The following is a 14,572-nucleotide window of genomic DNA, read 5'->3' on the forward strand; positions in this document are numbered from 1 at the left end:
ATTTAAAAAGTTATGTTTACAGCTTCATACTTTTATTTCGTAGTGTATTGTTGGTATATATTTAGCTGCATGTCAGCATTTCATTTGAATGCACTGTATATTATATTTAAGGTCTCATAAAACAAGGAAGGAAAACAGAGCTGTCAGTATTTTATTTAATCCTCTTGGTGTTTATTGAGATAAATATTTATGATACAACTTTATAGTAGGGTTCTGTGTATTAGTGAATTCTGCTAACTTAATATGCATAATAAATCATCTAAATATTTTTTGTATAATGAAAAGTAGCAAACTTGTGCTTTAAGTTAAAAAAAACAGGGGGACAGTGTATTAATGTCAGTATCCTGATGAGTAAATGTTATCTATTGTAATCTAAAGTCTATATAATATCAGAGACAAATACTTGCTGACCATATTTTACAAAAAGAAAATGGTAACATTATTAAAAAGTAACATTTTATTGAACACTTTGTGGAAGACATGTAAATATTACAGATAGGTCTACTAGTGTTGAAAAAGGATAAAATAAATACAAACAGAACTTGAAATCCCATAGGGATATATAAAAACAGTTTTTCTTTAAAAGTCTCCATTTAGCAAAAGAAAAAAAAAACATCCTCAGTACTAAGCATAAATACAAACAAGTTTCTAAAATCTATGCCCTAAAGATTACCTGGTTATTATATCTAACATACATAGTTAAAATCATCCAAGACATTATTTCTTTAAGTACAAAATAGGCCGTCTCATTGTAATCTGTGACCGTGAGTGTGAACAACTGGAAATCTGGTGCATTAACAAATCATTCTGCAGCATAACTTCTCAAATCCTGAGTGAGATTGAGTTGAGAACGAAGTACGGGGCTATGATCCACTGTTCAGCCACTTTTTGATCATGACCATGGGCTTCATGTCTTGTAGCTGCTTTAGCAACAGATCAGCACCGTCTGAAAATGTTTTATCCATCACTATCTTGACATTGTTTACCGATTTTAGATTAAGTGGGTTTCTGAAGTCTACCAGATTTTCACAGCCCCTAAACTCATCAGTTATTTTACTCTTCATCGCGGATCTCTGTTTGTGAGTTTGCTGTCTTTTGGACGGCAGCTCGGCACCAGGTTTGTCACTTGATTTCCGTTTGGAAGAGTGGGTGGACTCTGAGGTTTCCAAGAACTTAAGGAAGGAGTCCTCAAGTCCTAAAGGTTTGAAAGACCCTGACATAACCACATCGTCATGTTGTTCTTGGGCTGTGGGGGTACCAGGATTTGAGTTCTCTCTCGAACTGTTAACAGTCAAACGATTCCTAAGGGATTGCATCCTCTCCGGACAGGCTGGTGTTGGACGTGCAGGTTTTCTGGGACGCCCTCTTTTCACTCCGCATTCTGTCCCAGTGGAAGCTTGAGATTCTGCACTATCGTCGTTGGAAAGCTTGCTGTCTTCTTGGCTTGCTCTGTCCATCAGATCATCCATTTTCTCGTCACTGGACTTCTCCGCCTCGTCTGGCTCCGTCTCCTCAGAGGACGAACTTGACGCGCCCTCAGATTTATTTGCATCTTTGAATCTGGCGCGCGAGTACTTTTTGCAGAAAATGAACTGACTCCTCTGGTCTTCAATGTATCTTTCTGTGAGGCCATGAGTGGTGTAATGCTTGAATATATTCCTCTCAGCCCGCTCAACTGCATCACAGCCTATGATCATGCACGGGTACTGCAGCGCGGACTTCTTGGTGCACATAGCTGATGCCTCCTCGTGGGATTTTAGTGTTGGTTTCCCGAAACTAGTCCAATGTTCAATGGACTTGGCTTCTTTCTTTTTAGAGTTTTTCTTCTTCATTTTGAATTTGTTTTCCACATTCTCTTTCCCATTAGACTCTGTGAAAAGCCCGAATGATTTGGTCCTTCTTCCGTCACTTGCTCTGGGATCATAAACATATTCGTGCTTTTTGATCAGGTGGCGGAGGAGGTTGGACTTTGTAGTGTATATGCGGTCGCATCCATCATATTCGCACTTGTAGGTTGTATCAACTGAGCCGCTCTCAGTGATGGCGATTTCCTTGTGGTAATTCTTAATGTGCTCGATGTACTTTTCCACAGAGGTGAAGGGGAGATCGCAATCGGGCCGGTCACAGTTGAAAGTCGCTATGGTCATGCTGGCCATCATGGCCGTAGCTTTGTCTCGGGTGAACTTGTGAAGTAAGAGGTAATGCTGCACTAACCGTGTGATTCCCATGAACACCCTGGAGCAGTTTTTCACTTGACACCTGACTTCATTGTCTTTTCCTATGCTCGGACTGCTCTCTTCTCCATTTTCAATGCTTGTCATTTCAGGCTCAGTCTCGGGTTTGGCGGCGGGCAGCGTTGCCTGATGCATAGCCCTGTAGTGGAGAATCAGATTTTGCTGAATGGTGAACGCAGCGGTACATCCCTCATGGACACAGCGATATGGTCTGTACGGACTGTACGCGTCTAATGCCTCACACATTTTGAGGCTCAGCTTTTTCTGAAGTTTCTCTTTCCTCTGGGAATCGTCCTTAGTTGGCGTGTTTTTGGAGCTGCTGGGTTTCTCCGGGGAGGAAGAGGAAGATGCAGTGGGAGAGCTGAACTTTCGCTCCCTCACTTTGCTCGATGCTGGATCAGATCTTCCTCGCTGCTCCTTTTCTCTGCCAAGTGGACTGAGTTTCTCTTTTAGATTAGATGTATGTTTCCCATCTGGACTCTGGTTTACAGCAGCCACTGTAGGTTGCTCGGGGGTTAGATCAGGGCCTGGTGCCGCCTCGCTGAATGATCCCTCGTTTAGATAGTTCTGAGGTGATGGCAGTCTTGTAACCGTTAACACATTAGGTGGCACGCCCTCTTTTACTGCAACTCCTGTTGAAGTGATGTGATGAACTGCAGGATAGTTTTCATTGTCCATCTGAGGTGCAATTGCAATGTCAAGCGGTTCTTGTTTGATAGCTGGTATCACAGGTGCAGACTGCGACGTGGAGCTGGTGTTGGCATCAGTGGCTGCAGGGCTACTTATCGCATCATCTTGGCTCAGTCTAAATGTACGCCTGTTTCGAGCAGTCATCTTTAGCTTCTGCATTTCTGCCTTAGACAATCGATGGACTTTTTCATAGTGAATTCTCAAGCCTGTGGTTCTGGTGAACGTTTTGGGGCAAATCTGACAAGGGTACGGGGACAGTTTGGATGGTGTTCTTTTCATTTCCTCTATCATTTCATTAGAGTAATCGTGCATTTTACACAAGTGTTTGAAAAGCGCCTCCTTTGTCATGAAGGAACAATCACAATCTTCCTGGTCACATTTAAAAGGTTTAGGTATCTTTTCAGTGGGCTTGTCATTACTTTTACTCAGGCTTTTACTTTTTTCTCTGTCAGCGGCTTTGTCAGAATCCCTGACTTTCTGCTCTGAGGACAGTGCGTTCCGCATCTTCTCTTGAGCAGCCTCAATCAAATCCAACCTTTGAAAGGCATGTGAGATTTCCATCAGGTGATCCTCTTGATAAGGTACAGCGAGGGCTGGATTAGTCATCTCTGCAGCCTTCCCCTGCTGGTTTTCAGGGGGGAAGGAGTTGGGGTAGTCCATTATATTTGTAGTTTGGGGCTCCTGTTTCAACACCATAGGTGAAGTCAAAGTTGTCAAGCTACCGGATTCCTGTGAGAAATCACCATTGTTAAACGTCGCTCCATTAGTGTCAGGGACGAGCGGGTCATTGAGGAAATCCAGAAATGACATGGGCAGATCAGCCGTCAGGTCGATCTCATCTACGGGTCTGCACTGCGAGCGTTTCGACAGGTGACCTCCAAGAGATTTGGTGCTGGAGAACTCCCTGAAGCATCTCCTGCAGATGACTTTGCCATCCTTGATGATAGCGGGCCATTTGGTTCGCTTGCTCAACCTGCTGCGTTTTCCTTTCTGCGGGTCGGGTTCGCTGGCCTTTTCTTCTGCCAGGATGACATCACCCTCAGCACTAGGACAGTCCTCATCGTAAGGGAAATCTGTGTTGACGGCACTATGTGGACTGAGCATGCCATCCCTAGAGTTTTCCATCTGATCATAACCAGGGGTTGATATATTCTCTGTTTTAACAATGTCAAGTGTGGGTTTTAATGCAACCTGGGGCTCTGGGCTGAGACATTTCATGGGAATATTGACCGATGAGCTTTGAGCATTAGACGAGTTTTCACTCTGAGCATATGGAGTGTGGTAACCTCCTTCAGAGAGGCTGTCAATAGTTGAGATACTGTTTCCATTATCCAACTGTGCTGTCAAACTTGCCCTGTTTTTTCTCATATCTCCAGCGTCTCTGCTACCTTCAGCATGCACGAGTCCAAACTGATTCCCTCCGTTATGCATTTGCCCTCCGTTATCAAGCATCAGAGAACTAGACACGTACTGAGACATCAAACTGGACTCTGAAGGAGCCTGTGACATAGTGTGACCGATATTAGCTGCCATTGAATGATCTCTATCAGATGGAAGAGATGCCGTGGCCTGATAGGGGTCCGCCTGCCACTGAGGGTAGCTGCGGGAGGGGTAGTCATTCATGTTAAAGCCGTCTGGATAGCTGTTATTCACGGGAGGTGAAGACCATGACTGGGGCATGTCTGACTGCATCATTCCACTGGGATTGTTTGAGCTCCCCCATGACGGGTAAAGTGTGGGGTTCACCATTGGAGTGATCGGTACAGGCTCCATTGATCCCGGATAACATTGGGCAGGTGACGTTGAACATCCCACTGGGTAATCCATTTGCTGCACCTTGGGTTTATTGCATAGTACTCCTGGCTGATTTGACGGCTTGTTTCCCAGGTTCTGAGACGGGTTGGGTGAAGCTGGTCCACTCGGGATCCTTTTTGCTGTGATTTTGGCCACTTTGTTGTATTTCTTTGCCAACTTCCAGTCTTCAAATATTTGAGGGTGCTGCTTCTTCACATGCCTAGAAAGACTTTTGTTTGTACTGTACCCCCTTGTGCATTCGCTATATGGGCAGCAGTGCAGGTTCTCCTCACTGGCGGCACTACCAGAAGCAATGCTGGAAGGATATCCCTGCATCGAGCTGGGAATTTCTGTCTTGATTTGACCCGGGGAGATGATCTGTAGTATCGCTTTTGGAAATTCACTACCATGTACATTATTGTTATGCCCCTCTCCCGGCTGACTTGCCACAGGGTTTGCTGCTGCGGGGACAGGATATTCAGAAGGCATCTCACCTTTCCCTGGCACCTTTACTTGTACGTGCGGAGCCTCCGGTGGTAGATTTGCATCAGCTGTTGCTGTGTGAGGTTTTGTCAGTGGAGTGAAGCATTTCTCTGGTTCATTAATTTCATAATCCGCATCCGGATTCAGCATACTTGCGACGGAGTGTTTCACCCTTAGAGGAGTGGCATCATTAGAGACGTCTGGGGATCTGCACGGTGATGCGTCGGCCTGTGATGGATCATCCATGTAAGCACCTGTGCTAATCTTTTCATGGCAAACAACAGCCGAACATGTGTCTTCTTCGCTCGGAGTGCTCTGTGGGGGCGGTTGCACTTTTGGAGTGACAGGCGGGTTTTGATTTGTGAAGGGTAAATTGTTCATTGTGTCATTTGCACAATGATTTTCTTGGTGAGACAAGAACTGAGACTGTGAGTAAAATATTTTACCACAGTTTTCTGTTGGGCAGGTGTATGTAAGATAATGCTGAGCTTCATGATCATACAACAAATAGGCCTCGTTGAAAACATTGCCACAGTTAGGGAACATGCACTGGGCCTTAAATTCTGGGTGTGTTTTTCTATGCATGAGGAGCTCAGAGTTGGAGTTAAAGTTGGCCTTGCAATCCAACTGTATGCAGATGTATGGTTTGGTGCCACAGTGCATCTGCAAATGATCATTAAGATGTCTGACATTAACAAACTGGCGTCTGCAGTACTGGCACACCACTTTTTGCTTTTGTATCTCTAAAAACCTCATGGCCTCCTCGTCGTCCTTGTGAGATCGGACGTGAGCCATGAGGTTACGGAAAAACTTGAAAGCCTTGGAACAGTTTTTCACGGGACAGAAACAGTCTTGACTTATCTGTGTGTCAGATGTAGTTTGCTCTATCTTAACAGAAGATGCCAATTGGTCCCCAACATGAGAGTCAATTTTAACAGGACTCATGCATGTCTTGGCGGCAACCTTTGAGTTTTTTGCTGGACTTTTAGGGGACTGAGGTGTTTTGGTTACCTTTCTTGCAGCTTTCATTGCAGCGAGTCTCTCTTTGCAGGACTGCTTTACATGCGATGCTACATGCGGCTCTAAAACCTCCCTACTTTCGAAACTGTCAGCACAGATCGGACACAGGTACACTCCATCTTTGAAATGCTTCTGAGCGTGGCGAACAATTCTGTGACCCAAGAACTCCTTGTCACACAAAACACAGTACTGCATGTAGGCTCGCCAGTTTCTGAAGCGAGCGGACACGAAACCCTGCTCCCGAAGTTTTTTCGCCTCTCGATTTTTCTCTCTTTCATCTGTGATTTCATTGAGTTCGTTCGTGGTGGTTAACAGAAAATCCTCCAGGTCTCTGTATTCAGGGAGCTTGCCAAGTGCACTTTCTACCTCTTGATCGTCTGTGTCATTAAGTGTGTCAATAGATGACACGATAGCTGCCTCCTCACCCATCAGTGCCAAGCAGTTGCGTTTCAGTGTTTTCCAGTCCCAGAACTCTGGATCAAAAGGCCACTGTGTCTTCAAGGCCAGCAGTAACTCGCAGCGTAGAGAGTTGGGTACGCGTAGACTCCCATCCTCCTCTGGCTTTTGGTCAGGTTCGTTGTACAGTGACTCCACAGCATAATAAGAGTCGACGGTAGGCTGGAGGAGGAACTCTGTCAGCTGGCATGCACGCTTAACCTCTAGATCGGTTGGCAAGATGCAGGAAATGGTCTTGCAGATGGTAGAGTTGCTGTCCTTGTGGTCACTGGAGGTCATTTTCAGAGCTTGAATGCACATTTCCACGCACACCGGAAGCCCCACCTCTCCAACCTATAGAAAGAGTAATGTAACATGAATGCAACAAGACTAAGAGTCACTGTCGGTCAGAATAGTGACGTCTCTATCTTACTTCAAGCTACAAATGTGCAGACTGTTTTCTTACCTCGTTTTGGATGACTTTGATGAGAAACAGAATGTGACAGACACTTCTGCAGAGAAGAGCCATCTCTTTGCCCTGCCCGAGAAAAGTCTCAGCAGACGACTCTGAACGCATGAGTAGCTTGCTCCAGAACAGAGTGAGTTCCCTGGAAAACATCACAAACATATAAATTATTTTGTGATTAGGGTCTATCTAATCTCAAAGTATGCAATGAAATACGCCATCACAATTTCTTAATCTCCAATTCCTTCTTTGTCGGAACAATAACCCCAAACCACGAAAATATAAAATTTTCTACAATGTAAGAAAACAAAAAAGCAGCAAATTCTCATATCTAAGAACCTGGAACCTCCTATTGTCTTCATAAATAGCCTAAACGATTACACAATAAGAAAACACTTGTTGATTGACAAATTGTTGTAGCTCTATTTGAAATGAAAAGGTGCACGTAATCAGATTAAGATCATCTTAACCAGACTGTTGCTGATACAAAGCAGTCAAGTTAATATCATAAATATCCTCACTAATTCAGTTATATACACTGGGCCAATCTTCACACAATTATTAGCTATTAAGAGAGCAGGGAGCATCTTCGTGCACATGTATATCACAGAGATCGCTTCGGTTTGGAAAAACAAATTTCTGCCATGACAACTGTATTACCAAGCCTTCTAATAACATATGTGGGAGCAACACTTACCAGGCGCAGTAAACTTCTCCTTGAAGGAGCTGCCGCTTGAGAAAAGCAGAACATAAGCAGAGAGCTCCTTTCTCGTCTCCCTCTGACTCCAAGTTGCAGATCATTTCAAGAGCATCTTTACAGTCAATTGATCCAATCTATTGAGAAGACAGAGAGAAATAATTCTGTTTAAAATTACACCAAAAACATTTCACAATACTGTTGGGACCTTTTATGAATAAGTATCTGCGAGTAATGAGTGATCAGTGAGTGTGGGTTGGGAGATCTGTTTAAATTAATTGTTTAATTTAAACAATTATGTCACACATTCAACTTAAATTATCTTTTTGGTTTGCACATCAAACCTCAATGGTTCAAATGTTCAACTTGATGTCTGTGTCACTGTGTCGTTTCCTCACCTCTTCCATTAGCTGCTCCTGATTCTTTGTCATGCAGACGCAGAGCAAGTAGGTTTGTTTGAAATTCCCTTTTCCTTCATATCCCGGATACTCTGAGCACATCTTTGCAAGGACAGCAGCCTTATCAACGCTGTCCAATTTGATTAGGTGCTTTATTCGCATGTTCAGCAGCGTGGGACCTTCCAACTCAAGATACTCGTGAACTAAGGGACAGATAGTGGAGACGACAGAAAACAAGATCTGAGAAACGCCACAAGAGGCAATACACAGATTATACTATAATGTCATTATATTACAGCAGGACAATTGAGTTTGGTGCATCTTCAAGGCCCATATGCATCTAAGGAAGTGACAACTAACCTTGCTCTGTTTGAGGGTTTTGATTGGATAGGATGCTGCTGAGCGTGGTGTTGGACCAGACGCCATCCTGCTGTGCCAGAACTGCGAGCAGGCAAAGCTGTGTGCTCCCACTTTCTTGCAACAGGCTGTGTGCCAACTGTAGAACGAGACAAATACATGTGTAGTCACAGAATTACTAAGGTGTCAGTGAGTCATACTTGAAATATCACAACATTCAAGGAAATCATTTTTACAGCAGATGTACTGAAGTGAATTTGTGTCAGCATCAAATAAGTCGCGAGTCATTCTTATACAGTAAAGAGAACATACAAACCCTTATATTTCAACCAATGTGTTTTTATTACCTCAACCCTGAGATAAACCATATCCACGCTAATTACTAAACAACATTTCTTTGCTTATCACTGCAAAGATAAGCCTCAGAAAGGAAAAAAAAATAGTGTGCTTTCAGCCGCTGGGATACTGACCTTCATGGAGGACTGAAACTCCTCCCATAAGGCACCAGGGACGTGGAGGGGCAGTAAGAGCAGCAGCTCCGCACAGCTCCTGTGAATCCAACACGGTCGTTTGTTAAAGCCACATATGGGTCAAGGATACACACTTCGCAGAGTAAGGGGAAGCATGCAAAAAAAAGGTGCGGCACTGTAAAGTCAATACAGAAGAGGATGACGAACAGGAGAAATGAGGGTTTATAAATCAGCAGCAGTGATACACATGTCAAACTACATCTGTCAGTGTCGGTGTGAGCTCAATATTAAACAGTTATAACAGTTGGAAATCCTGCTCGGAGCGACAATACAAATAATCTACAAAAAGACAGAAATCAGCATTTATAATTGATAACTAATGAAGTTTTAATTACTGGCTGTCGTCTCTCTATCTCCATTCGGTGTGCGTGCTTTGCCTCCATCCACAAACTTTACTCCGCAGCTCAGCCCAAATATGTCAACGCTCCCTGTGAGGTCGCCTTCATTTCTATTCTGCAGAACAGCCTCAAGGTCTTGGCCTTCGTCTGAGCAAATAGCTGAGTAGTTATTTTAGACTGTTTACAGAGTATTAGGAAAAATTTTCATATCTAAATTTTCTTTGGGATAAGGGCGTGGTTCGTTTGACTGTAACTGTCAAATTGTTAAATTAAGGATTTAAACACATTACAGTCTATCTGAGGGGCGTAACTGCTCGAAAACACAACTACAGCGGCAGATCTGCAAAGCCGACAATGTTATGTCTGTTGTTACATGCTTGTACCGAACCCTGTTCTGATTCATGTTTACGTGAATGATGTATAGCACATGTTAAAGAATTGTTCATGGGAGGGATGTTGTTAGAAAGAATCAGAACAGTAGGATTTAAACATTTCCACTCACAGTGCTAACTTTTCAAGTAGGAGTGGCACGTTTTCACATTCGGAGGAGAGACAGGAGGCCGCCTTAGCAAAGCTGAGGATGGCCACAGTGTAGACCTCCAGCAAAGGCAGTGGATCTTCATCAGTTTTCCATCGGCCGGCATGTTCCACGAGGACCTGGAAGAGGATTCAGATAGAATGATGAGAAAAGCTGATTCTGCACCATTAGAATATCATAACATCTGTTTTTTAAAACCTTATAAAAGTTATCAAGCAAAATCTGTTTTACGTCATGTTAAAATGAATTTCTTTCTTCTCTTCTATGATGGGTTAAACAACCAATTTAAAGGTGTTGGCTTTGACTCCGAGCAAAAATGTATCAATTAATCAAAACTATAATATGTAGATTAATGTATCCTGAAAATAGACATCACAGTATTGTGTCAATTATATTTGTACTTGATTTGGTTTTAATTACACTTTCCATAGCTCATGAAAAACAAAGAAAAATGTAATTGCATATATTCAAGTTATGCTTTGTAATTTCGGGTCTGACAATAAGATTAAGATTAAGATACATTTATTTGATAAATAATAAATAATAATAAAAGAAAATTAAAGTGTTTGCACTCGTGGCAGCTGACGGGACCAGAATCCAACTTGTTTGGTGAAGGAGAATAAAAGATGTAACTCCTCTGTACTACAATTGCGACAAACAAATAATCGCAATTTAGAATGAATACAAAACTATTGGATCTGTGGTTATCTTTCATTTCAAAAAGCCACAACCAACTTTAAGCTTACGACAAAATGTCCTTATATTCTAATGACATAAGTTTTGTTTTTGTGGATCTCTTTCCAACAGACAAGTGTACACAAAAACCAACAAACAAATGCACACGGGCGATGGCAAGGGGAAAAGCCACAGCATTTACATGGAGGTAAAATAACAAAGACTGTCATTGACTACCACAAATTTACATTTTGATTAATTTACTATATTATTACATCCTGCTTGGCTACATACATAGACGCCGACCTCAGCCAGGAAGTCAGGACTGCACGCTGCTGGAGGTTGAGCAGCAGTACTATGTTATTACATCCGAATCATTAAAGTTGCACAGCAGGTAAAATAACAACATGTTGTGTCTACTTCCCAAAATGCACACACACAGTTTTTCCATCACTCAACACAGAGTAAGACCGAATCCAACATGGCTTCATAAACTACCAAAGAATCAGATTTTGATAAATACATATTTGTCATGTTATTACATCGTAATCATATTAATTAAACAGCATGTCCTTCCACCAAGCTTCATGGAAATCCATTTAGATGTTTCTGTGTAGTCTTGCTCACAAACAAACATACACGCCAACAAACAAACAAACAGTGGTGAGAACGTAATCTCCTTGGCGCAGGGAGAAAGCCACAGATTTCAAATGGATACAGAGCGCCAATAAACCACCACAAAATTAATTTTATATTCACTATATAATTAGGTCCAAATTATATAAGCTGCCCAGCATGTAAAACAACAAAGCATTTTCATCCTCCACCTCTTTTCCCCCCATCAGTAAACAAAGAAGAAGATCTACACAGAAATCCAATGAGGCTCCATAAACTACCACAACATTTAATTTTGATAAATATATATTCACAAAGTTATACCTCGTAATTATACAAGCTAACCAGCATGTTAAACAACTAATGCAACTTCCCTGGGTTCTTTCCTCCCACACAGGACACATCCCTCTAACAAATCAGTGCAGTTGTTTTGGTGTAATCTAGCTTATAAACAAACATACAAACAAACAAACAAACAAACAAACAGGGGTAATAATGAAATCTCCCTGGTGCAGGTATAAGGCTTTCAGATGAAGACAAAAAGTGCTGTTGTTGTCATTTGATAAATGTATATTTACAATGTTATAACATCCTTATTGTATAAGTAGCCCAGCGTATAAAACAACAGAAGCATCACAGTTTAGTGTCTTCCTGCTCAATAAAACCTTTTTATCTTCCACCTCCTTTTTCAGCAAGGCCCAAACTGCATCAATGAGGAAAGCCTCTCCACATCCATTTCACCCTGAATCCCTGTTCCTCTTCTCCTCCTACACGGATCCTGACCGAGCTGCAGAAAACTTCCAGTGTTCATGCCGCTTCTTTTCCCTCTTATAACTTTTCAGCTGGCTGGATCCCCCCCACCAGTGTTCGCTCATGTGGAACACAAACAACCCCACGACAATACGAATAAGAATAAGACTAGAACAATAAAGATCTGCGCTGCATCGCAGGTAAATGGAGACCTCGCGTGATATGGACGTGGTCGGGCCAAATTAATGAAGGAGGATGCGTAATGGAGTCAGTGACCACTGCCACACTCTCCCTTTGAAATCCCTGTCGCAGGCAGCTGCACACCGATCGCTCGCTTCTAACACACCAATATCGCATCTTTGCTTAGTGGAGCCGGTTATAAAGCTGCAGTAATAACACTAATAATCGCGTCCGCCTCTCCTCGTGTGGTTAGCCGGATTAATTAGTGCAAAGAAAAAGGCCTGAGCTAGCACCTTGGAGGAATCATTGATCTCTCGCTACAATGGGCTTCACCGAACTAACCCGTTTTCAAACCAAACTAAACCCTGGACGAACACGGAGCTGCGGGGGAATAACGCCTCATGTTCCCGACAGTGAATTCACCCCTTGGATTCTGTGCACATCAATGCAATCGCACTGTAAAACATCGCTAACGTTGCTATCCGGGCTTTCTCTTTTTTTTTTCCCTCTTGCACAGCATGACCACTGCACAGGACAGGGGGGGGACCCTGCATACCAGCTAGCAACGTTCATCCGCTGCTAGCTGCCTGGCCTGGAAAATACGAGTAATGCGTGCACGGTGCGCGCCCCTCGGCGGCACTCGTCGCCACACCGACACTCAGACTTCACACACGAGCACATGTCGCCGGGTAAACACCGCGGAGAGCGCGGCTCAAAACCGCGGAGGAGTTTTTTTTCCCTCCCCTCTCATCCCGAGACGCTAGCTAGGAGCAGCTAGCCGCTTAGCTACATTGTTGTAGCGAGAGCGTAGACGCGCATCCTCGGCCAGGAAGCCAGAGGGGCTGCAGGGCTGCCCGGGGATGAGCAGGCGGGAGAGCGGGCTAACCTGGCAGAAGTCCTGGCAGAAAAGCAGCGAGGCTTCCGGCGGCGACCGCGGGCTCTCCCCCAGGGCCGCGCTCAGGCCCTGGAAGCGCTCTCGGAGCTGCTCGATGGCTTTCCGTGTGTCATATTCCTTCTCTGTCTCCCCCTCCGCCATCTTCACAACAATCACGACCGCGTACGCACAGATGTTACGCTGCCAGACTCGCACACGCGCGCGCGCACGCAGGGGTGTTGGGTGGGAGGGGGGGCGGGGAGTGTGGGGTAGTGGGGGCGACAAGCATACACCACACACGCACACGAACTCACACACGCATGCATATACACTCCTGATACCATCGAAGCATCCAGGACCTGACTCACACCCTGCACACTCTGTAGTTTCATGTGGGGGTCATTTCCCCGGGAACAGGGTCCATGTTGAGAGACTGCGGGGCGAGCCGTGACCTCCGCGATGCGAGCATCATCACACAACATGCACCAAAGTCTTCTCACATAATCTATGCTCCAAAAAGTGGCTCACGTTGTACTGTGTATATTACACATCAGGGAGAATTGCACAATAACAAAACCTTGATCCCAATCTTCATACTGCATATTTTGGAGGAAAAAAACCAACATTTGCCTTGTATTTGTGGTATCATTCCTACTTTTATTGTAAATTTTATTTTTATTCATATTTTATTACTACTTTTTTTTTTACTTACTACATTTTCACAAGGTATACATCTTATATATCTTACACTCTCAAAGCAAATGTGTTAAAAGTAACACAACATGTGCAAAAATAGTAATAACACAAAAAGTGATTTTAACACATCACTTTCTCAGAGTCGATATATATTTTACATATGTTATCTGAGCTTAGCTTATTTAATCTTAGCTTAAGGTATCCACAGTGTTAACGTCCTCGTCCCTTCACGATGATCAGAGTGCGGTGTCGTCCCTGATTCACTGTGCCTTGCTCACTGGCCCTTCAGAGGGGCAGATGTTCACGAACAGGGGTCAGTCAGCTGAAAAACTCTCCACCCAAAGGGCAGTGTGTAAGTCTGCACGTCACTCTGTGTAGTAACAGTGTCGTGATTATAATTCTCAAATATGGACAGTGTGAGGTGCAGTTTACAGGACGTGTGGCACAGATCAGGGGTAAACTGAAGTCTCAGAAGATGAATCCATTCATTTCTGCACATCCCAGACAACAGATGGATGCATTAACCCCTTTCTTGGCTTGGTTATCACGAAATTGCAGATGTTCATATTTCCATTTTCTGGAAGCACACGACTTTTCAACCATGCTGGCTTGAATATGATATTTTTCAAGTGGCTACTTGATATGTTGTTTGGCTCCCACTTCTGGATTGCAGAATTAAAGAACTATCATTTTTATTAACCTATTGTTACCTGTGTTACTATTGATTTAGCAGGTGTGACTTACTCACACACACGAACACATACACACTCAGGTTTGCACAGCAATCCTTATTATGACTTGA

General features: G+C 43.5%; 1 protein-coding gene across 1 annotated transcript; it reads right to left on the bottom strand.

Annotated features, from left to right (window-relative positions):
• Positions 1-164: 164 nt before the first annotated feature.
• znf292a (zinc finger protein 292a) lies at positions 165-13,236 on the bottom strand. Its single transcript, XM_053434714.1, has 8 exons — positions 13,087-13,236; positions 9,945-10,099; positions 9,045-9,123; positions 8,578-8,713; positions 8,218-8,420; positions 7,820-7,956; positions 7,123-7,264; positions 165-7,010 (listed from the first exon to the last, which is right to left on the bottom strand). The coding sequence occupies exons 1-8, from the start codon at positions 13,234-13,236 to the stop codon at positions 864-866; spliced, it is 7,149 nt and encodes a 2,382-aa protein (XP_053290689.1). The 3' UTR covers positions 165-863.
• Positions 13,237-14,572: the final 1,336 nt, after the last annotated feature.

The sequence above is a fragment of the Pleuronectes platessa genome, chromosome 11, assembly GCF_947347685.1.
Source record: "Pleuronectes platessa chromosome 11, fPlePla1.1, whole genome shotgun sequence".
In the NCBI taxonomy this organism is placed as follows: Eukaryota; Metazoa; Chordata; class Actinopteri; order Pleuronectiformes; family Pleuronectidae; genus Pleuronectes; species Pleuronectes platessa.

Bases quoted from the DNA above. Each gene is read 5' to 3' on its own strand.
- znf292a (XM_053434714.1), bottom strand. From the start codon at position 13,236: ATGGCGGAGGGGGAGACAGAGAAGGAATATGACACACGGAAAGCCATC. The intron at 8,421-8,577 runs GTTAGTTGTCAC...TCTGTCCCTTAG, and splicing joins AAACCCTCAAACAGAGCAAG to TTCACGAGTATCTTGAGTTG. The intron at 7,011-7,122 runs GTAAGAAAACAG...CTCTTTCTATAG, and splicing joins TCAAAGTCATCCAAAACGAG to GTTGGAGAGGTGGGGCTTCC.